This window comes from Parasteatoda tepidariorum, chromosome 7 (assembly GCF_043381705.1).
Source record: "Parasteatoda tepidariorum isolate YZ-2023 chromosome 7, CAS_Ptep_4.0, whole genome shotgun sequence".
Lineage (NCBI taxonomy): Eukaryota > Metazoa > Arthropoda > Arachnida > Araneae > Theridiidae > Parasteatoda > Parasteatoda tepidariorum.
The window spans coordinates 75,471,681-75,494,318 of NC_092210.1; the positions used below are offsets into that span (position 1 = coordinate 75,471,681).

Genomic DNA, 22,638 nt, shown 5'->3' on the forward strand with positions numbered 1-22,638 from the left:
TTTAAAATATTTCAAAAATAATGATTTCATTATTAGATTATTCACTATTTTTTACTATTGTTAATTATAATTTGGTTTCTAATAACTGAATAATCAAAAAACTAATTATTTTATTTATTTTATTGAGTTGTCCCCATTACTTCAAAACTGGATTATTTTAGGAGATGCCCGCCATTTGGGAGAGTACTTTTGAATTGAAAAGTTGATTAATTTTGAATTAAAAAGTTGAAAGATTTAGTTTTGCAACCTCAATGAGGAGCATTTTTGTTGCAGATCTGATTTAAATGCACCAGAAAACACATTAGTAAATATGTAATCAGTAGCAAATCGGTATGTTTGCGTAGCAAATCAGTTTGTTTGTAAAAATTATAAATAACATCGCACTATTACTGTTATTATTAAGAAGAAAATTGTGCGTGGATTGAGGAATTTAGTGAGAAACTTTTCAAAATCTTGTGCGTGAACCAACACGCGCGCACCTTAGCTTCCACGAAGGCCATAAAATATTCCATTGAGTGATGGGATTTTCCTCATCATGTGATATGAATATGTGATTATTTGATCTTCAGTTTTCTTATCTTCAGTTTTCTTAGTCTTCTGAATGGGTTCAAAATTTTAAGGTTGTGGATGGCTATGATTATCGGCCGTTATTGATGAAATAATAATTATAATAGACAAAACAATTTTTTTGAGAACTTGGAATTTTTCAAATTATTTTTTTCTTTGTGCACTTTTTTGTTAATAGTTATATATAATATTGATAATATCTAAATTCCAGTTACAATTTTGCAATTGGGTATAGTATAAAAAAAACACAACTACTTCCACTTAGTAGGAATAACATTTACCATGACGCAATGCTAAACCTCCAAATTCTTAAAACTTTTCATTTCTCAGTAATTGAAAAGNTTCTTTATAATGCAATAAAATCTGGCGAGCAGCTATTTAAACGATCAAACACTTCGTTTGTTTATTTGTGGCTTGAAGTTAGGTTCGCAGAAAATGCCGTTCATGGGTTAAATTTAGTAGGAATAACACAACCTGTGACGTAGCCTATAGTATACCCAGTTGGAATAGTAAATGGTATGAGTAGTAAGTAGTTCATGGCCTATCACACATCACTAAACCATAACCAAGCATCTATTCCCATTCTCAGGGTTCTATCTTTAACAGCCATGATAGGAATGCCATGTTATTTTGATTCCTATCAGACGACATGGATAGCGTCAGGGCTGGTACCTCTTTCTCTCGCTTTCCATTACAATAAACTTTCGGTGATATGTTGTGTATGCAACTAAAGTTATCTTATTCAAATATTCACATGTGGTCATTTTCCATCTCAAAGTATTATTTTATGCATGATTAAAAAAATAAGTGCACCTTTTTTTAATGTTATTTATTATGAAAAGTCGTATAAATCTGTTACATCATTTATAAAGCTAACTTTATTACTTACTTCTCAGAACCATCTCTACTGAATAATCTAGCGTTTGGATCTATTTCTGTGAGGTTTCTGATTAGTGTGCACTTGCGTGTTTTTGCGCTCTTTTTTTTGTTTTGTAAATCATGTATTTGATGCTTGTTTGGGATCAATACTCATATATCTCAATCATCAGTTTCAAATTTCGTGTCACAAAAAGCGTTCATTTTTAGTGACACGAAATGAAGAAATTCGTTAATGCTACCTGAATATCGCTGACTAATGCTTTGCTTTTTGTGTAAACTTGTTATTATGGTTACGGTTTTTATTGATGAAACATTCCAAAAGTGAGCTGCTGTTTTATTTTGTTTACTGGTGCACTTTCAAAAAATATAATGTTGTTTCAGAACTTTAATTATCAATATTTTTATTCATATTCTTGTCGTAGAATTTACACTTTTAGAAAAATAGGTTCAACGTTGAACCATAATATTAGCACCTTCATCCATAATAATATGGTAAATTTGAAACAATCTTAAGATATTAAATTGAACTATAGTTTAGGAGATGAGTTTAAAAAATTACATATTTTTGAACTTGTGTAATGAGGTTTAAGGGGATACGATGCTATGGTTCAAATTTGTTCCATATTTAGTTTGCAACCAATTTGAACGGTATTGTTATTCACCCTTTAAAATTACTAAAACTGTAAACTGACTCAACTGAAATACTTTTCTTATTCAGAAGAATATTAGAATTTTCAATTTTCATAAAACTCAAAATCTAAACAAGACTTTTTATTTTATAAGACTAATATTGTAGTTATGATATTATATTATTCATAAATTACTGAAAACCTCGAACAAGCGATGTTGTTGAGGGAAAGCTAAATAATGCTTGTACATTGAGAATTTGACGATCTTGTTTTATAGATTGATGTAGTCCGTTTTTTATGAAGTGATATTAAAGCTGCGTTTTTTAGAAATAAGTATGTTCACTTTTCGAGGGTCGTGATAATGTTACATGTTGAAGAAAGGCAAAAGAAATCTTTGAAATTATTTTTTTGTGAGTTATCTAATATTAGTTTGATAAAGTTATGGATTAAGTAGAAATTTCTTTGTTTTTTAACGTAAGTGATTGCGTTATTTTTTTAAAAATGTTTTCTTGTTAGCTAGAAAGTACCCCGTTGCAGCTACAGATTTTGTATTCTGACTCTGTTAAAAATTTTGGAGCTTGTAAACCATAAGATTGTTTAAATTTATGGAGCTAAATTGAATCATATTATCGTGCTCCTTAAATTATAAAATTGAATTTGAAAATTATACAGGGTTGACACTATATTAAGAATTGGGAAAATTGATTTCATATTATGATCCAAGGTACAAATATTACGGTTCAACTTAAACGGAACCTTTTTACGGAAACATGATTTCATTTGACACCTTATTAAAGTTTACTTTCCAATTCTGGATACGATTTTTCGTAATTAAAATTACTTTTTAAAACTTATGGCAACGTTTTTCTTATAACTTCTTTTAATTAACTTTAGTTTTTAAACCTTGCCCCGTAATCTTTATATTTGCCTCCATTCTTCCAGTTTTTTTCTAATTGGAAATATTAATTGTTTTTTCTCAATAATTTAGTTCCCAATTTTCATACCTAATTTTCGCTGACCATGGTGTTTGATTCAGAATTATATAGTTAGTAGTTTTATTATAGTTATTGTAACATAAAAAACTTAAGGACTACGCTTTTCAAGTGGACTAAGAGAGAGATAATTATTCTTTTCTTGTTTTATGAAGATTGTAGGGCACGTGACTTAGAAACACGTAGGAAAGAGATTTTCGGTGGTAATGGGAATTTATTACGTACCTTATATTTTTCGTTTTAGATGTAAAATAAATCGAATTTTTTTCTCTTTTTTAGACCTGAAAAACGTCGCTTCTAAAATATTAATTTTATTAATCAATTATTACGTCTAAAAGAGGTAAAAAAATTTTTTTGTTTGGCAATTAAAAAAAAAGGTATTCATTTTGCTTGCAACATTCAGGGAATATTCGCATCTTTTATTATTATAAGATGTACATTCCCATTTGAAATTTGGGTACTCTGGCCTGGAATTCTATTTGAAGATAAATTCCAATTATAGCGGTCAGGAAATAATTTATTGAATCTGTCAGTATTTTCATTCAGCACACAATTTGAGCATTCTAACTAGTCTGAAAGTAGTCAAAATGTTGATTGGCGATAATTTGATAACAGATAAATTCCGCTTGTCGAAGTCAGAATATCATTGAAACTTTCATTTTATCAGGTGCGAAGTTCATGTGAGTGCTCTAGCATATCGGTCGAAATTCCGATTACTATGTTCCCTCTTTGCGAATGCGAAAGCTAGTTAATAAAAACGTTGTGATATGTAATTACTGGAAATCACTTAAAAAAATTCGAAAGATAAGGAAGGAATATAGAAAAATAACAAAATTTTTTAAAAGACCATTCTTTATTTAGTGGCATTTTTTTGTAATCATTTTTTGTATCTTCACTTATAGTTATTATTTTTTAATGATAAATTTGATTTACCAAAACATTTAGGAGTTATAAATAATTTTATGGTGCTAACTCGTACATAATTTCGGAAGCTGAAATTTTTCCAGAAAAGTCGGAAATGGAAGTGCACTATAAAAAACTATGTGTGTCTTAAAAAACTATGAAATTAGCATATCATGTTACTCTCTACACTTATTAATCAATATTTTAAGAAAGTGTCGCTTTTTTTCCAATAAAAAAAAAGAAGAAAGTTTTGAATTTCGTGAATCGATTTGCTTCAGGTGGCTTAGTGCCATGTAGAGAGAAGGGATTGGTAGACTTAAATAAAATAAATAATTGAAGTCAGAGCAATGGCCCGTGGAATTTCATTTGCATATGAGACACTATTGATTTTTCTTTTGCAGGTTTTTTTTTCCGTACTTTTCTTGTTTAAGTGAAGTTATTCTATGCTTCAATGGTTTTCTCTCTTTTTTTTCTTCTGTTTTCTTAGAAAGAAAACTTTTTTTTTTCAATTAAAAGGTGTGGCCTTGGCTGTTGGACACGCCTGAGAAAATGAAATTTCCTAATTTTCAGCTGTAACTTAAAGATTTTTTTTATTATTTGCTAATCAAAGATAGTGTTGTAAGTTGTTAATTACCCTTAAAATCGGACTTTAAGTCGTTTAAAATTGTAGTTTTTACATTGATATATTTTGCAATGTTTTAAGCTGTTTTCAATGTTTAAAGGCGTTACTCTTTGTGTGTAGCGCATAATTTAATCAAAACTGTTATTTGAAGCATAAAGCTTTACTTAAGGGGAGAAAAGGAACATTGTCCTAGAGCCTGGTTGAAATTTCTCACGAAAAGTGTTAATATTTCTTTATTGAAAAATTTTCATCCTTTATGTGAAATGTAAATCAGTAAAAGATGTTAAGTTTAAGACAAGTTAATATTTTAACTTGTTTATGAAAATAGAAATTACTAACTACAATAAGAAAAAAAAAAAAAAATGCTTTTCCAAATATCTTACAAAATTTAAAAGTAAGATTTTTTGTCGTGTTTCGAAATAGGAGCCCGATATAAATTTTGTCCTTAGGTCAGATAAATTCTGTTCGGATTTGGACCGCATGCGCAACCAACCTATAATAATTATGTGCTAAATCTACGATCTTCTGACTTTATTATGAACTGCTATTTTAAATGTTCAACTAAATTGTTTAAATTAGCTGTAAAACAAACCTATAAGGTAATGAAATTTTTTAAATTAAAAATAGGGTTTTTATTTTATTTATTTATTTTCGTGTAATGTAATGGAATGTTTTTTTGGAATATATTTCTCTCACTGTGATTTATGTTAGTTATGTTGTTAATTTCGAATTTTCACAAGTTACATTCATCAGTTAATTTCATTACTAAAAAGTTCTTCAAACAAAATCTTGATGAATTACAGTTTATTCTAACAAATAAAAGTTTGGTAGTAAAAATAAAAATGTAATTTTCGTTAAATCGTTTGGAAAATTTTAAGTTGCACTATTATACTTCATGAGTTGTACCTATTTCATATCTTTCAAAAGTAATGTAAGATATGAAAAGATTTTTCATTTTTAGTGTATGAATCATTTTATATTAATAGTTCTCGGCTTGTGTATAATTTAAAAAAAAAACTTTTTTCGTTTCTAAAGAAAATATTAAAATTTAAATTTTTTTATTAAAAAAACCCCCATACGATCTTAAATTATTAAATTAAAAACACATTTTCTAAATCGTTTTTCAATTATCAATTTTTTTTCTTTTGCATACGATTTATTAAAACACGTTTTCGGGCAATGCATCATTTTAGAATAATTAAAAGCTGTTTTATACTTTTCGCAAAAGAGTGGATATAAAAGTTGCATTCACAGTAGAGGAAACAGCATCGCCCCGAACGAACTTTGCTACCAATGATAAGAGCAATCACTGTACAATGTTAATGCAGAAAGAACGTCGAAACAGTTAGTGTTTTAAAAGTACATATAGTGATTTGTCTTTCAAAGTTTTCCAACTGATATCTTTTTCTAGTTTAAAAAAAATGACAACATGTGATGTTCTAACTAATCATAATTTAACCTGATCCTGAAAACTACTTACAATTTTATATTTCATTCTAATTACACTATTTGACAAAGATATGATTAAAAAATGATTAAAATCATTATTGTTAGTTTATTTTAATCTAATTTTACTTTGCCTCGTATTTTAAAAATTAATTGTCTTGTTATCTATATTTATTTTCATTGAATTTACTGTTTTATTTAGTTTTAAAATTCAATCAAAATAACAAAATACTGAAATTTTGAATAATTAATTTAATGCTTCTAAAAAGTTAACCTGTTGTAAGTTATTATCAATCTTTTATAAACTAAACTGATTATTTGAAAAAGTTTCGCTGATTTGAATCGAAATATTCTATGTCTTCTGATAATTTAGTTTCGTACTTCATATTTCTCTTAAGTTCACGATATGATTCAATCAAAATAAAACATGTTTATAAAATGTAGGAATATTGCTTTAACATTTTGAATTTCTTTCTTGTTACTTCTTCTACGAATTTACTTCGGGTGCCTTCACGACATAAAATTGATGTTTTGCAATTTTGTTTCAAGTAGCAAAACAATAAATAAAGCCTCGTAAATTAATTAAAAAAACAAAAACAAAATCGTCCCATTTTGTACAGAGGTGCTTTTAGTAACCAATTATTTACCCTTCCAAACATTAAGAATTAAAATAATTTAATCGTATTTCCTCATTGCATTAAAAAAAAAACTTATTTTAACCTTAAAAAGAGCAGTCAAGATTAAATGGAGGGTTAATCCTGATAAAATGCTCTGAGGTTATTTTTTATTGCAAGTGCTATTCAATAAATATATATACACATGTAAATTTAAAAAGAAGCTCAAAATTTACGGGCACCTTTTTTAGGAGCTAGTTAATAATGCAATAAACGGGCAGTACTATTGAAAAAATATAAAAATGTATTTATCTGCTAGAAATCCAAATTAATTTACCGATTTTCTGATTTAGTTACTTTTGATCTAAGTGTTTTTAAAATTTTTTTTTTTTACTAATGGTATTTTGCAACATATTATTAATTTACAAGCATATTTATAAGTTTATCAACCAATATTAGTCTTAGAGAAAATCTTGACTTAAGCCTATGTTATTTTATAGCATGAGTCTATCAAATTTTTCATTACTATGATAATCGTTTTTTTTCTTCTTCTTTTTCTTGTAAGTATATTATAAACTAGATCCTTTATCTTTTATGTTTTCCACTCAGTCATTGGTGATTTGTTTATTCCGCTCTTGATTATTTTAAAGATTGTTTACTTTTAATTTTAAAAGAATATTTTTATTACTTGATCGCGTTATTATGGAACGCTGAACGATCTTGGTAAAGCGAGTGAATAAAGGCAAAACAAAATCAGAAAAGGAAGTAAATATGTGAATTAGCGAATTATAATGGCGAATTATAATAAATTATAATTAATTGGTAAGCTTGTGAATGGGTGAATCAGTTTATAAATAAATAAAAAGTTTTATAAAGTCTCGTTTGTTTTATTAGATTCATAGATTGCTATTATTTGGTAAGAAAATTATTAATTGTGGCAGAAAATTGTGATACGCATATTTTGTATGTTCGTTGTACATTTCTGTTTCGCTATTTTTCAAAATTGGAAACTTCTTCATTTTATACGATATGTCTAAATTTATGTAGTACTGGGACTGGGGCTCCTTCTACTAAGACTTTTTGCACATGTATTTGGATTTTGGATTCAAGTAATCATTGTAATAGGGACATCAAAGCCATTACAGGGATATTTTTAAAAATGGGAACCAATCAAACATCTAGTTATGTGTCACTTATAGATTGGGAACAAAACGTCATCAAGTCTACTGGTGTAGCTGAATTTCTTTGTCTAAAATAGTAAATTCTTTTATAATATTTCTCGTAATAATACATTAAAAATAAAGAAACATTTTTTACTATTTCTCATTCTCAATAGGCAATATTTTTTTAATGTGTTTTTGCTTTCCTTGATCTAAGATTGAGATAAGGTTGATTGATATATTAATAAATATATCTGCCATATATCGTACTCACATCTGAAGTTTTAAGACATGAAACTGATCGTCTGCAACAGTTTCTCATCTTCGATTTCGAACTTTTTGTTGTTGAGAGGACGGAAGTGCTGTTCGACCGAATAGGTGCTTCGGTGTCAATACTCCAGGCAGGCAGGAAGACACGCTTTGATTCCCATCGTTTGTTCTAACTCCTTCTAATTAGCCCGAAATAAGGGCCTTTATACCGCGCTTCTCGGGCGTGGCGCCTACTCAGCCTTGGTGCGTGCTTTCCGCTACAACGAGTCGACACTCTTTGCTCCTCTGCGCGCTCACGGTCGCTTTCTGGTCGACACAGTCGATTTGACGATAAGAAATTTCTTTCCGGACAATAATGGTAGCATCGGTCTGGAAAGGTGCCTCCTCCTTCCAAAGAAAACATTATATAAGTCTTATAATTTGTTTTTAATGTCGAATAGATACTGCAAGGTGGTATTTAAAATATGGAATGACCACAAACACTCATGTTATCAGACTCTGCTTTATGCCTAAAGGCACCCAGAGCATACGGTTTGGACCACTCTGAAGGAAATACCAAGTTCAACTAAATAGTTTTATTAGGCTTGGATAGTTGTAATTAACCACGTCTGGCTTTATAATATACTTTAAAACAATAAAGAGGGATTTGAGGATTGCAAATTTATGTTTTATTTTATCACCGGCATTGAACAGACCATCTGTATCAGAGCAGATTCATTTAAATGGAAAATGTTACTGTTAAAGGGTCCCGAAATCTCACTGTCATGGCTTTGCAACTTTTGTAAGTTAGTCAGACCCTGCTTGTTACTTATGCCAAAAGATTTTATACAATGCTATGTAGTCATGTTTTTCTTCTGACAATTCCTATTTTTATTTGTACTTATTCTTTTGAATTACAATTTTGATTTTCTTCATGACCAAGCATATACGCAACCCTGTAAATAAATTTTGTAACAAGACAAGTTGATGCTTTGTGTGTATTTCATGTTTCTGTAAAATAATAAGTACGAATTTAATTATCTTGTATTTTGAGGTCTCTATACTGCTTGAGACAACTTCATGGCAAATTCTCTTTTAAAAATATTAATTAAAATATGCCACCTATGAAATTTCAAGTGCAGAATTTTTTTCTCCTTCAAACAACAAATTAAGACTGGTTTATTTCCCCTCTCTTTAGTTGCAGTTAATCCTGCCATAATTTGATTGCAATTTTAAATTTTTTTTGGGAGGGGGATAGGTATAGTTAAAAGAAAATTTACCATGAAAGGTGTCTCCCACCTTATAGCGTACCCTTAACTTACCTTTTAAACCTAGTTTTATAAAAAGAATGATTTTTAATTTCTTTATTTTGATAAATTAAAAAACAAATGCATTATTCGTCAATTCGAAATGGTTAATATTTATTTATGCCATATTGAGAATTTATCAATTTGTAACGATGTAGCCTTTTTGTGATTTTCATTTATTTATTGCATTGGTGAAAGCATTATTAAAGTAAACGTTTTTTTATTTATTTCAAAACTACTTTTCGCGCATTGGTTCGATTGAAGTAACTCTAAAAAATTTGAAGTTATGATTGAAGATATTTTAATATGATGATGAATTTATTTCAATACTGTTACTGTTGTGCATCTCGCATCAAGTTGATATAATCCTTTAAAGAGAAAAATAAAGAATTAATTAGCATTAAGACTTTCTAGGAATTAAAAATACTCATAGCAGTATTTACTAAGCTTTTTTGAATAAAATCTTACAACAAATGAATTGTTTTTCATGTTTCACAATTTAACATTTATCTATTTGAGTTAGCATATTTGATGAGCATATTTGATGTTGTAATAAACATGCATGCTCTCATATACTAAAACTATATTCTTTATCATTTAGGTTTTTCTTAAAAAAGATGTGGAAGGTTTTATTGTTCTTTAATATTGCTTTTTCTTTTTTCTTCTTAGTGTGATAGGTTTATGGTTCCTTATGACTTCGGAAGGCTATCTCCTTCTTTTCCCACATATGTGCCTGTTCTTAGGTTGCCACCTACTTGCATTATGAACCCTGAAAAAGTATGTTTTTTCTTTCTTTCGTTATTTTTTTTATGCATGTTTGCAGTTTATGAAGAATACTATTAATATTCTTAAAACATGTTTTCTTTGCCTTCATTTACTTAAAGCAAGAAATAAATTATTTTTTTTTTATGCTGATATAGATTTGTTAAAAATATTGAGGAGGCTCAAATCGAAGGAAAAATTTAATGGCATTGATAATAAAGAAATTGGATATGAAAGAATAATTCGAAATTTGAGTCTATTTATTTTAAAACTAATTTTGTAATTTCTATGTATTAACTTTAATTCTAACTACGAAAACTATTTAATTGGCCCTTTTATTTTTCTGTCACACTTTTAAAATTTGGAGATTGCTTTTATCTTTTCATTTAAATACAAACTTTTTTTATCTGTCTTGAACGAACTTAAATTTAAAAGTGATCTTTTTTCTTAAAATTTTTTATTGTTTCAGTTTTATAAAATTGAACTTGCTGAAGATTATTTTAATTTTTGGAAAATGCATCAATTCGAAGTTTTATATTTCATTTTATCATTATTACAGAAAATAGTACGGATAAATTGTTTGACGACTAAAGAAAAGCATTGCTACAGATTGTTATACCCATATTTTTTTAATACTAATCGTTTCTCAATCAATTGTTTGATTTTTTTTTAGGAAAATTCAAATTAATAATAAACAAAGGAACAATTTATGCGCTATCCAATACATATGTGCAGTCTTAATTAATGTAATATAAATTTTATATTATTTAAAGCTACTAGACACTTAAAAAAAAAAGGTTTTTGATTTTTAGAATCACTTGTGACGAAATATTGAAGGATTGTTACCTATTGGATAATTATTAAAGGTGCTTAAACAATTACCAAATCCCTTATAGGGACCCAAGGAGGCTCCTACCTCCCACTTTTTAACATTCACCAAAAAAATTTTAAAGATTTTTTAAATTTTTTTCTTTCTTAAATATAAAAAAGTAATTCCCATTGTTTTCTTAGTACTGATCATTTATTTACTGAAACGCTATTTAGTAGCAAATATTGTTTTTTTCCCTATTGTAAAAAAAATTCAAACTTATTTATTTTACTCATTTTGATTAACAATTTTATCGACAATTGAAAGTTGTGCTTATTAAAGCTGAATGATATTTGTAAAAATATAAAAAGAAAAAAATTATGATTACGGAAAATTATGCGGGAATAGAAAAGTCTATAGAAAGGTTTGTGGCCATATCATAATGAAATATATGCTTATGGAAAGTGGCTGAAAATTTGAATGATTACCAAATGCATACCACTTTTCTGGAGACGAACTAATTTTGATCAACATATTCTTTGTCGTTCTTTTATAATATTTATGCATTACATCATGGATTGCAAGGGTATTTTTCTCAATTTATAAATGTGCAATTCAAATAGACTGGGAAATATTAGCTCCAATTACTTTTCATGTGTTCAGTTATTATTTAAATGCATCAGCAGAATAAATAAATGGTAAATGTCCTTTTGTTTTCAGACTGAACTTTCTACAACAGCACAATTGGAGCCAGTAGACTTGACAGTGAACAAGAGTAGATGTTCTTTGTCACCAGCATCCTTGCCAGCCAGTTTACCTGCATCACCCACAGTCCCATCCTCTCCATCCTCCACGGGTGATAGCTCATCATGTATAGATTTACGGCTCAACAAAGGTACATTTTCTCTATTTATATTTATTCAAGTTTCGTTCATATTTTTAGAATCATCTCAGTATCCATGTAAATTCGGCATTATTTTTAATGCAGAAATTTTTGCTTTTTACAAGGAAAGATCTTTAATAATACAATATTAGAAAGCACTCTTTTGCGGGTTATAATCGTGTGAGCTGATTGCTTGATTATATCTTAGCCTTATTTTGTCTAATATCCTCTCCTGTTTTAGTTTTAAATTCATTTCTGGGTCTGTTAAAAGTAAATTTAAATCTCCGAAAGATCCTATTAGTTTCGATAATGGCTGGAACATTTACCACATTCCTCGTCAGTGTGATCTTGGCTGCATCAGGCAAACTAGAAGCGCTTTAATATTTAGACTTAAGGAACAAGATAGATATGTCTGTTACGAGAAATCATTATTTGCTGCACATTGTTGAAAAATCTTTGTCAAAAATTCAATTTCAGCAATGCCAAAATTATTTTGCATCAGCTCATCTTGATGCCTCAGAATCTTGTTTTAGTCATACGAATGCTGATTTCCTTGTTAACTAGCATTAGTTACTCACCATCTCTCCATAGTGTGTGAAAACGCATTATACCTTGATTTGCCTTTCTCTACTGCTGTGGTTTTTATTGTTGTTTTTCATCTTTTTTCTCTCTCAACTACTGTTGTTTTCTTGTTATGTTTCTCATCTTTATTTTTCCATTTTTTGTTGGCAACTTTATGTTTGATATTTCTCACCCCCGAGACGATTTCTTTTCACTTACATCTGGCAAATCTTAAAAATGGGCACCCGTTTTTGAGCTCTTGAAACATGACGACTGTTATTTCTAACTTGTATAATTTTGAAGAGTAACTTGTTACTCTTCAAAATTATTTCTGTTGACTGTTGTTTGATTATTAATATTGACTGTTATTTCTAACTTGTATAATTTTTAATCAAGTAATTCTTTTTCTGTTTAATATTCTATTTGAAATATGGTTTTCTAAAATTATATGGTTTTAAGCATATTTATTTTTGTATATAGATTTTAATTCAGATGAAGAAATAATAGATCCTGTTTCTACTTCTGAATCTTCACTTTTATCACTTCAGAGGATAAAAGAAGCATCTATGTAAGTCATTTTGTTTTTACTTTGATCATTTATTGGTTTAAAAAAATTTTTAGATCCATTTTTACCTTAGTTTTTATTTAATATTTTGCATTATGAAATAGTTAGTATTTCAAAATATTTGATGAATAATATTTGTTGATAATATTAAACCATAACTTTATGTTCACAAAAATATCTATAAATATCTTTCATTAAAAATTGATAAATACAAATAATTAAATAAATGAAATATAAAAATATTTTTTGTTACTAGTTAACTACATCAAAACTGCATTTTTAAATCATGTTATATACTTATTTTTTTACCTAGTTTTAAATCTTATATAAATTCTATCAGCACATTTTAGAAATATGTTACATTTTAACTTCTGTAAAATAATTTTTTTACATAAAAATTTCTTGGTGTGTCTTAATTGTATTAAAATGTATTATTTTAATGTAAAGAAAGAACAGAAAGATTCTCATTTTTCAGAAACATATTCAAAAACAAGAAGGGCAACCTCTGCCCTTCTCTTGGTTTCACCAAGCCGGCTTGCTAGTATTGGCAAATGGCATTAAAAATAACTACAACAACAAATTTAATGTTGTTAAGCATTTTAAAAGCTTTTCAAATTTATTATAATAGTTTTAAAGGAGTTAATAGCTAATATTAAATTCAAAAACTTAATAGAAAATTTACTAGCTTTATAAGAACGTATTCCAATGATAGAAAGGAAAAAAATACAAAAACATTAATTAGTTATAGAAAAATAAAAAAAAATTAAGAGATAGCTTAATTTTTTATGAAATGTTTAGTTGAGTGGAAAATAAAAGTATGAAATATAATTGCATTCTTTTTTCTGTTTAATTAGCATTTTATAGTAATTACAATGTTTTATTTTTACAGTGCCATGTTTCAAATGAAAGAACAGCCCAGTTTTTTGAATAACTTATTAAAGAGAGGTTTAATCGATCAGAATGAAGGAAGGTTTTTCACGAATTCAATAATGAGCAATGGCAAGGTTTTAACAGAGAGCATAGGTCTGCCTAGTAACATGGTGAAAGAAGGAATGGACATTTATTCAGAAAACTTACGACGAAGAAAAACGCATAAATGCGATTTCAAAGGGTGTGAAAAAGTCTACACAAAGAGTTCACATCTTAAGGCTCACAAACGCACTCACACAGGTTTGTCCCTTTCTTCAACTTCATGTTTTTACATTTTGTTTGATGTTTGTTGTGAGTAATTCAAATATAATCAGGCATAAAATTAGAAAAAAGGAAATGTGGAAAAGAATGGGTAATAATAAGAAATGGAAGTAATGCTTTTAAAAGGGAAAATAACAAGTTTTAAAACGGTAAATTTATTGGCTGGTGATATTTTTGTTAAATGTGCTGATTTATAAAGTGTAAAATGACATAATTTAATACTTAATAAAATGTACAGCTAGTTTTAGAAATTTTTAACAAAAGGATAAATACTTATCAAAGAGAGTTCGTCTGTAAGCATCATAGTACTGCAGATAGATGGAACAATCATACCTTTAATGATAGAAGCATAATACTTGGTACACATATACAACACATACGAAGTTTTAATTTTGGATGGAAGGCTATCTCAGATTTAGCCTTTACAATAATGATGGACATTAAAAATACCTGCCTCGGAAAATTTGTGCTGCACCATTTTTAGATGTTTTTTGACAATTTTGAATAATATCTATTAAAAGAAATGACTAAATTTGATATTTTGTGCTGGCAATTTTTATTTAAATCGATGTATTTATGTAATCGTTGTATATATGCCTTGAGGCAATCTATGCTACATCCTCGCTTCTCTCATCGACCCTCATTATTTCTTCTCAAACATTTCTTTTTCTTGATGATAAGCAGATTGTTTCGTTAAAGGTATTGTGTATTTCATTAATAATATATTTATTTGAATAAAATTTTATGGATTAATTAATGGTAAAGTATTTACTCTTATTTTATAGTTTGTCCAGCATTTATAGCAAAAGAAAGGGTGTTTCTGGGGGAAAATTAAGACCCAAGTGTTTCTGGGGGAAAATTAAGACCCAAGGCAACAAAACAAAACTTTGTTGCCTTAGTTACTTTTAACAAAAAAAAAAACTTTGTTATGTTATTATAAATAATACCTGAAAGCTCTCCTATGCTCCTGTACGCTTCTCCCTTTTTTGAGGGTAATAGAAGTGATTTGAGGAAGAAAATTGAATTTCTTCTAGACAGGTAAATGAGGCATTGTTTCCGATGTATTTTTTTTTCCCATGCTAAATGGAATGAGAGTGTTTCTCATATTTTTTCAAGCTTAATCGAATGAGGCCAAGTGCAAATCAAAAGGACTGACATTTTAAAAGTTGAGATAATTTTTTTTTATGTACAAAAAGTACAATTTTGAAGCTGTACTTGTGAAGAAAAAAAACTTATATATTCAAAACTATTAATTCTATCAGATCAAATTTTTTTTTTATTCAATTCAACATAAAAAGATTACATCAGAAAGTATACTTTTCATGTCTTACATGTTTAGGTACAGATATCATTTATAATAACGTAATATAAAGCTTTTAGTCAAAAAATACCTTAGGCAATAATTATGCTATAATTAGAGGACTAATTATAAAATAAGTGTTAATGCTTTACCATTAATTAATCCATACTATAATTTAAATCTCTGAACTTTGATTTAAATAAATATATTATTAAAGAAATATGGCATATACTATTAAAAATAGAATAATGCAAAATACTTTTAATGCAATTATTTGCTTCAAGAAACCAAAATGATTGAGAAGTAATAGTGAGGGTCTGTGATCTAATAGCAAACAATTGTTTGCTTACAATTCTCATTTAAATATTAGATTTGGTAAAACCAAACCATTCAAATCACATAGATTATACTGTTAATGGTAACATCAAACTAAATAAAAATAATCAATTCTGTTAATTGCATTTGTAATATGTGCTATATTTTTTATATTTATTCAAGTTTAAGTTCAGCTTCAAATATCTGTACTGTTCAATTATTTAAAAATTAAACAGTTGATTTTTTGACATTTTTAATAGGCGTTTTAACTTGAAACTTGTTTCTTATTTACCAGATAAAAATGGTCATGCATTTTTTATACACTTATTTTTTACTAAAACTACAGAATGTATGTATTTTTCAGGGATTTTAACTTCTCTGTAGTTTGGCATTTATAATCTACATTTTTTTTAAAAATATTTTTTCTTCTGCAGGTGAAAAGCCATATTCCTGTACTTGGGATGGCTGTCCTTGGAAATTTGCCCGATCTGACGAACTTACTCGACACTACAGGAAACATACAGGTCAGAGACCGTTTAAATGCAAACTGTGCACTCGAAGTTTTTCCAGATCCGATCATTTATCTCTGCATATGAAGAGGCATTAGTTCATCTTTCATATAAAACCTTAAGTAAGCATAATTTTTTATATTTATCAATTGTAAATAAAATATAACTGTATAAGTTCAATTTATTATTATTGCATATATATATACCCCAACTTCCTCTTGAGAGAGAAATCTTAGTAGCACATTTCTCCAAACTGTGAACTTGGTGATAAAATTGTGATTGTAATGCTACTTACATTTTTAAAAAAAATATTATTCGAGAATCTGTTCTTTTTATTATTAATTTCAGTTTTATGATGGGACATAAAAACATCAAAGCAAATATGACCATTTTTACTATAAATTTTTATTTAAATAGTGGGAGGATGTTGGTTGATTTTTTTCTTCTCATTTGCTGAAGCTGTGAGTATCAGTAAAAATTAAATTCTAAACATTTTACATCCAAGTTTTTATTATTATTTTTATCAACATCTAAAATTTGATTCACTATGTATTCCACAATCTTCTAGTATCTTTTCAGTTAGCATTTTCAAGCTTACATGCTTAATTAATTTGAGCAGTTTGGGCTAGGTGAAAATATATTATTGGTTAATTTGCTCAAATATATCTGGTGTTTCATAATTATGTACAATAAAGGCTTGTTACAGTTTTAATGAACATAAATATGAGTCCTCTTGTGTTAAGTTTATTTTTACACTGTAAATTCAAAAAGTGATTAATTTTTTATAACTTAATGACTAACACATTAGAAATTAAAATGGATAATTCATAATAAATCAAAGTATTCCGGGTGCTCGGTATAAATCCCATTTGAAGACATTGCATACACATTAGGGGTAGCAAATTAATATTTAAGTGGGACAAAAATAAAAAGGCTATCAATATCTTATGAATCGTTACTTAGGTAAGTAGAACTGAAAATGTCAAAGCATCAAGAAATAGAAGAGTTAAACGGTGATTTTTTGAAATTCATCCAAGCTACATCAGGCAATTAAAATTGGTTTTGATGATTGTCATTCTATTTTCCCTATTTAGGTGATTAAATATATTTTTGTAGCATTTTTGCTTTCTCCATACTAGAATTTTAATTTGAAATCCTAGCTGTGTATGCTTTTTGTCTTAATTTTTGAAACGATACTAAAAATATACATTAAGGGCAATGATTACAGAACAACCTCTGTATAAAATATTTAAAAAAAATCCGTCTTGTTGATGTATAATTCTAAAAAAAATTATTCATCAGTAAGATTAAAAAATTGTCTTTATCGTTGGGGGATGCTGTAAAGATGTTTTTTTTTTTCTTCAATTGTAAATTTTTAAGCAATGAATGATTGATTCCACTTTTCTAATATTGTATGGATTAGTAATTCTTTTTAATTTGCTTTTTCAGATTGAATATCTTTGATACATAAAGAATAGATTTGTTTCCCGAAGGAAGTACAAAGTCATTTTTAACCACCATTCCACTTCAAAGATTTGTTATTTTACCTATTTGACGAGCTCTGTTTTAACAGAGTGATTGACTTATGTATTTTTTCTATTGATTTGCAGGACAGTGCTACTGTTTTCTGCTTTTAAAGGGCCTTCTTTAAAAAACTCAACACCTATCCATTGTTCTTTTACATTTCTTAAACGTTCTTAGGATGAGATTTAAATTTTATTAATTTCATTATGTGTTATGTTTTAACATTTTAGTCAATTATTTTAAAATTTTTATAGATTTGTCATTAAATGATTCTCTACTATATAGTCTTTTTTTTTTAATGTAATTTTAAAAAATAAATTAATTTAATAACAAAAATATAAGATTTCTACTTTTAATCAGATTTGTTTTAACTATTTTTAATAAATGAACTAAAACCATACATAATTTTGAAATATGATTTAAATAATGTAAAAGAACATTTTAAACATAAAGATTTTTACACAATAACTTTATGTAATAGAATTACAAATGTCCATGAATAAAATCAGGCCAGTATTGTTATTTATAAAGCAAATATATACAATGTGATTATATTATGAAACTAGATTTTTGTATGTCCTTAGTTATATGTTTATTTGACGAAGTACTTTTTGTGTACTGAAATTTAAAAATTATACAATTGTGTATACCTGTATGAGGCAAACTGAAACTTTGCCTTTGTACCGTGTACTGACTTGACGAGAGATTTTCTCATATTTTTTTTTTTGTTTCGCTTCCTTTTGCTTAGATTTAATTTATAAATATAATCTGGAAGTTTCTAAACTCGACAATAATTCTTAATCAGGAACTTATTCCTGGTAAAAGAATAGGCTGATTTTGTGATAAAGAATTTTTATTTTGTGATTATTGTGAAGAAAAAAAATTGATATTTTTCAATGTATATTTGCTGTAAAGGAATGAAGTTTTTTATAATATAAAAAATATTTATGTGTTAATATATTATATTTTTGTTTAAAACTATATGAAGAAATACTTAACATATTTTATCATGTTAGGTTGTAAAACATTTATTTAGAATTATGTTTTAGTTATTGTGAAATGGTATGCCAATAATCTTCGAACAAACATCATCTGTTTGATTACAGATTTTTATTGTCATTATAGTATTTCGAGAAAAAAGTAATTTAGTTTAAGTAATTAGACTGTTTATGAATAACTATAGCACTGAAGACATGGTCTCAATTTTAATTTCCATACTATTTTTCTAAGAACAATTATTGTGAAGCTTTGAAGTTTATTGTTGAATTTTAATCCTGTTAATATTATCTTGTTTTGTGAATAAAGCAAACATTTATAGGAATGTGATTTTATCAAACAGTATTATCATCACAAAAAGTTATTTGGTCTATTGCTCAAAACAAAATTTCTTACTGTTAAATCACATGATGATTCCCCGTATTTTGTGAACATTATACCAGTAACGTACTTTCAAAATTGCAGTTTAAAGTGTACAATTAGCTGACAATTTATGTCCTATTAGTGTAAGTATTAAGATAATTATAGTATTAAATTTGATCAAAATTTGTGAAGCATAGTCAGTATATCATTCGATTTTGTAAGTTTTATTTTTATGGAATGAATGTCAAAATGTTTTTTAAATACAGTTAAATATGAGAATAATAATAACTAGCGTGGAAAAAATTTAAAATTATTAATAATTTATTTAAATTATACTTTAGAAACTTATAAATTTTATAATATGTCATCACTATGAAATGGTATTTTGAATCCTCTTTACCAATTTAATTTTATAACTCAATGAAAAAATTTTTAAAGGTTTAATTTGGTCTATTTTTTAATTATATTGATTTAAAATTTATTATTTTTTTGTATGTGATAGGTCAAGGAATAAATATGGCTAAGTTATTTTTTTTTTGTTGTAGACTTTATGTATAAATTAGTCAGTTTTAAAAAAAATTATAGAAAATTTAAACTTTTTCAAAAGCTTCTTGAGAAATAATTGGTTAACAAAATGATCAAAGAAATAAAAAGTTAATCTGATTTCCCCTAACAGTTTTTACTGGAATTATGTGAATATTGCTCATACTATTTGAGAGAATAAATATCTTGCACGTTAAACGATATTGTGAATTGTATATTATGTAACTTATATTCAATTTAACCAGAGCTCAAACTTAATTGTTATTAAATATAGGAATATTGGGAATCAAGAAATTTTCTTCCTTTCTTTAAAGAATCTGGTGCTGTGCCAATTAATGAATAGGGAAATGTTATATTTTATATTTATAAAGGTTATAAGTATAAATCAATCTGGATTTTTAAAAAAAGGATTTTGCATTATGAATAGTTTAAAAGCTCTTTGAATAGCATATTTTAATCATTAATAGTAATTAAATAACTTGAACGACAGAAAGAAAATTTGTTTATTGAAAACTTTGCTCACATATTTATCTATAATTATGTGAACAAAGTTTTTTTTTTTTAAGAATTTTGTAAATATCCGATTCTATGCAGTATAATGTATAGCAATTTTATATGAAATCATATTTCGGGTTAAAATATATATAACTCACACTCAATTTGAACAATGCTCAAACTTGTTATGAAAGAATAATAGTAATAAAATTTTTTTTTTCTTATCGTTCATGAATACATTTACGTGACAGGATAATTTTTATTTTATACAGAAATTTTTAATTTACTTTCAGAGTTTTAAAAAAAACCACTTTTTTTTTTGCTTTAAATCTGAACCTGTCATGAATTTTAAGTTCAATGTAGCATAACATTAAGTAGAGTATTATATAAGAGACTGTAATAATAGCTGGACTATCATCTAAATGCTTTATTTAATATTATTGTAGTTATAAATTGCTTAAATGAATTAAGTTCTTTTTATTTCATCCCAATTTTGATTTTTTGAATCATAAAATATGTTTTGATTCAGAAGGCTATAATTTATGGTGAGTAGGGATGAAATGAATCATGCTCTTTATCAGTGTTTCTCAACCCAATTTACTAAAACGACCCAGTTTGTTTCATCTCTACAATGTACAATCTAGCTTTCTACAGTCTGAATATTTTGAGCCTATATCTATTTAAATATATAAAATTTATTTTAATACTAATGCAGATATTAATCCTCTGATCGTCAGTTGAGAAACACTATCCTAAATTACATAATGTTAGTCATAAACCTAGAATTCACATTTTAAATGCCTACAAGAAAAAACGATCTTACAAGAAAAATTCTATTTTAATCCATGGTGAATTTCTGTTGTATCTGTTACATATATATATTAAACTAGGGAGGGAATTGTGAATTCATCTGCATACATAATAAAATTTGATCGAAGTAAAAATAAAAATTTTGTTTTATACGTGAGATACCTATTTTGCTTTGGGACATGATTTTAAGTGGCCATAATACAAGGGGATTTAAGTGTTAAGAATTCTACATTCAGAATATTTTAATCAAATAAGACATTATTATGTATTCAAAAGTAAAAAGCATTCCTGTAACAGCCCATTGTGGGCCAGGGGGGAATGGAGGATAAGGCTCCACAAATTCGCATTCACAGTATAATAATAGTATAGTAGTAATATTACTGATAATCATTCCAAAATATGAACAAGATTCTGGGATTAAAGATATTCTAACTTATAAAGATTTTTTTTTAAACAAGTCAATTTCTTTATATGAATCTCAAACCAATTTGGAGCAAAAGAAAGAAAATCAAACTGTTTCTAGAATCATATGTTAAATTACCTAATTGAAGTGTAATATTTTCTCAAAAGCTTGAACTTAATAATCTTTGTATTTTAAGCATTTTTGATAGCTCAATGAGAATGTGCAGACATCGATTGCAGAATTCCCCCTTTTCCACAAAAAAAGAGTTACTTTTGCTTCAGGATATATTTATCTCCACCTTTCTGCAATAAATAATTATTTTTTGTAGTTTGTTTTTATTAACTCTTTGACATACAAATGTTTCTAATGCGTTTTTCATAATACATTAAAGCCAGTAATAATAATGAAAAGATTTTTTGGAAAACACTTCACTTTTTTGGCCACTAAGCTTCTAATTTTTTTAAATAAACGTTATATAATTGAAGACATTGTATTCAGCAAAAAAATTATTTCGATGAAGACTTAAAATATAAAGAATGAAACATTTTTTTTTGCAGTAAATGAAACTTTAAAATTTGTATGTCAAGGTGTTAAATTAAAATTGCCTCTTATACTGATACATTCCTATTACCTTTATATGTACAATGTATTCACTAAAAATACTGTTTGACGCCTGCATCGCAGAAGAGGTGAATTCAAGTTGATTGTAAATAGAAATCTATTTTGTACTCGACATATAAATTATAAATAAAATGTTATTGTATGACATCCTTGATCCTTTCTACGTGTGTACATATGCATCTCATGAAAGAGTAAATAACTGAAATACGCTTGAATGCTATTTTCGTAATGCTTATTTCAAATGTGAAAAACAAAACTTATTAGTTATTACTTTTAAATTATATTGTACAGTCCGCAAAAAAAAAAAGATATCACCCTGAATAACTTTCGTTCTAATGATCGGATTTTCACGAACTAAGTGTTAATCTTAATGGTTCCTGGGGGTGACCTCAAATATGCTAATTAATTAGTGCTAACTATTAATTAAGTTACGAAATCAGACACAAAAACGTACTTTCTCTGAATAAACATATATTTTTTCTTACATATTTGGATTCTTAACCTTCAAAATATAGGGGGTAGCCGCAATCTGGGAAATATGGTCCCCATAGTTTGGTCAGGAGAGCGATCCAAAGTTCGTACCCCTTAATGTTAATTTCACTTTTTACGTTTTTAGTCATA

The 22,638-nt window shown here is 27.3% G+C and overlaps 1 protein-coding gene across 7 annotated transcripts in view; it reads left to right on the plus strand.

The window, feature by feature from the left end:
• Positions 1-22,162, plus strand: part of LOC107452215 (Krueppel-like factor 7) — a 147,917-nt gene extending 125,755 nt beyond the window's left edge. For 5 of the 7 annotated variants that reach the window (XM_043039333.2, XM_016068548.4, XM_016068549.3 and 2 more), the window contains exons 2-7: positions 10,038-10,145; positions 11,659-11,833; positions 12,863-12,950; positions 13,837-14,117; positions 16,188-16,384; positions 17,712-22,162. In XM_043039333.2, coding sequence (XP_042895267.1) covers positions 10,050-10,145; positions 11,659-11,833; positions 12,863-12,950; positions 13,837-14,117; positions 16,188-16,360 — 813 coding nt within the window. In that variant the 5' untranslated portion in view covers positions 10,038-10,049 and the 3' untranslated portion in view covers positions 16,361-16,384; positions 17,712-22,162. Of the gene's footprint in view, positions 1-8,586; positions 8,864-10,037; positions 10,146-11,658; positions 11,834-12,862; positions 12,951-13,836; positions 14,118-16,187; positions 16,385-17,711 lie in introns of those variants that run through there. The other 2 variants (XM_043039332.2, XM_016068552.3) reach the window with 2 other exon arrangements.
• Positions 22,163-22,638: the final 476 nt, after the last annotated feature.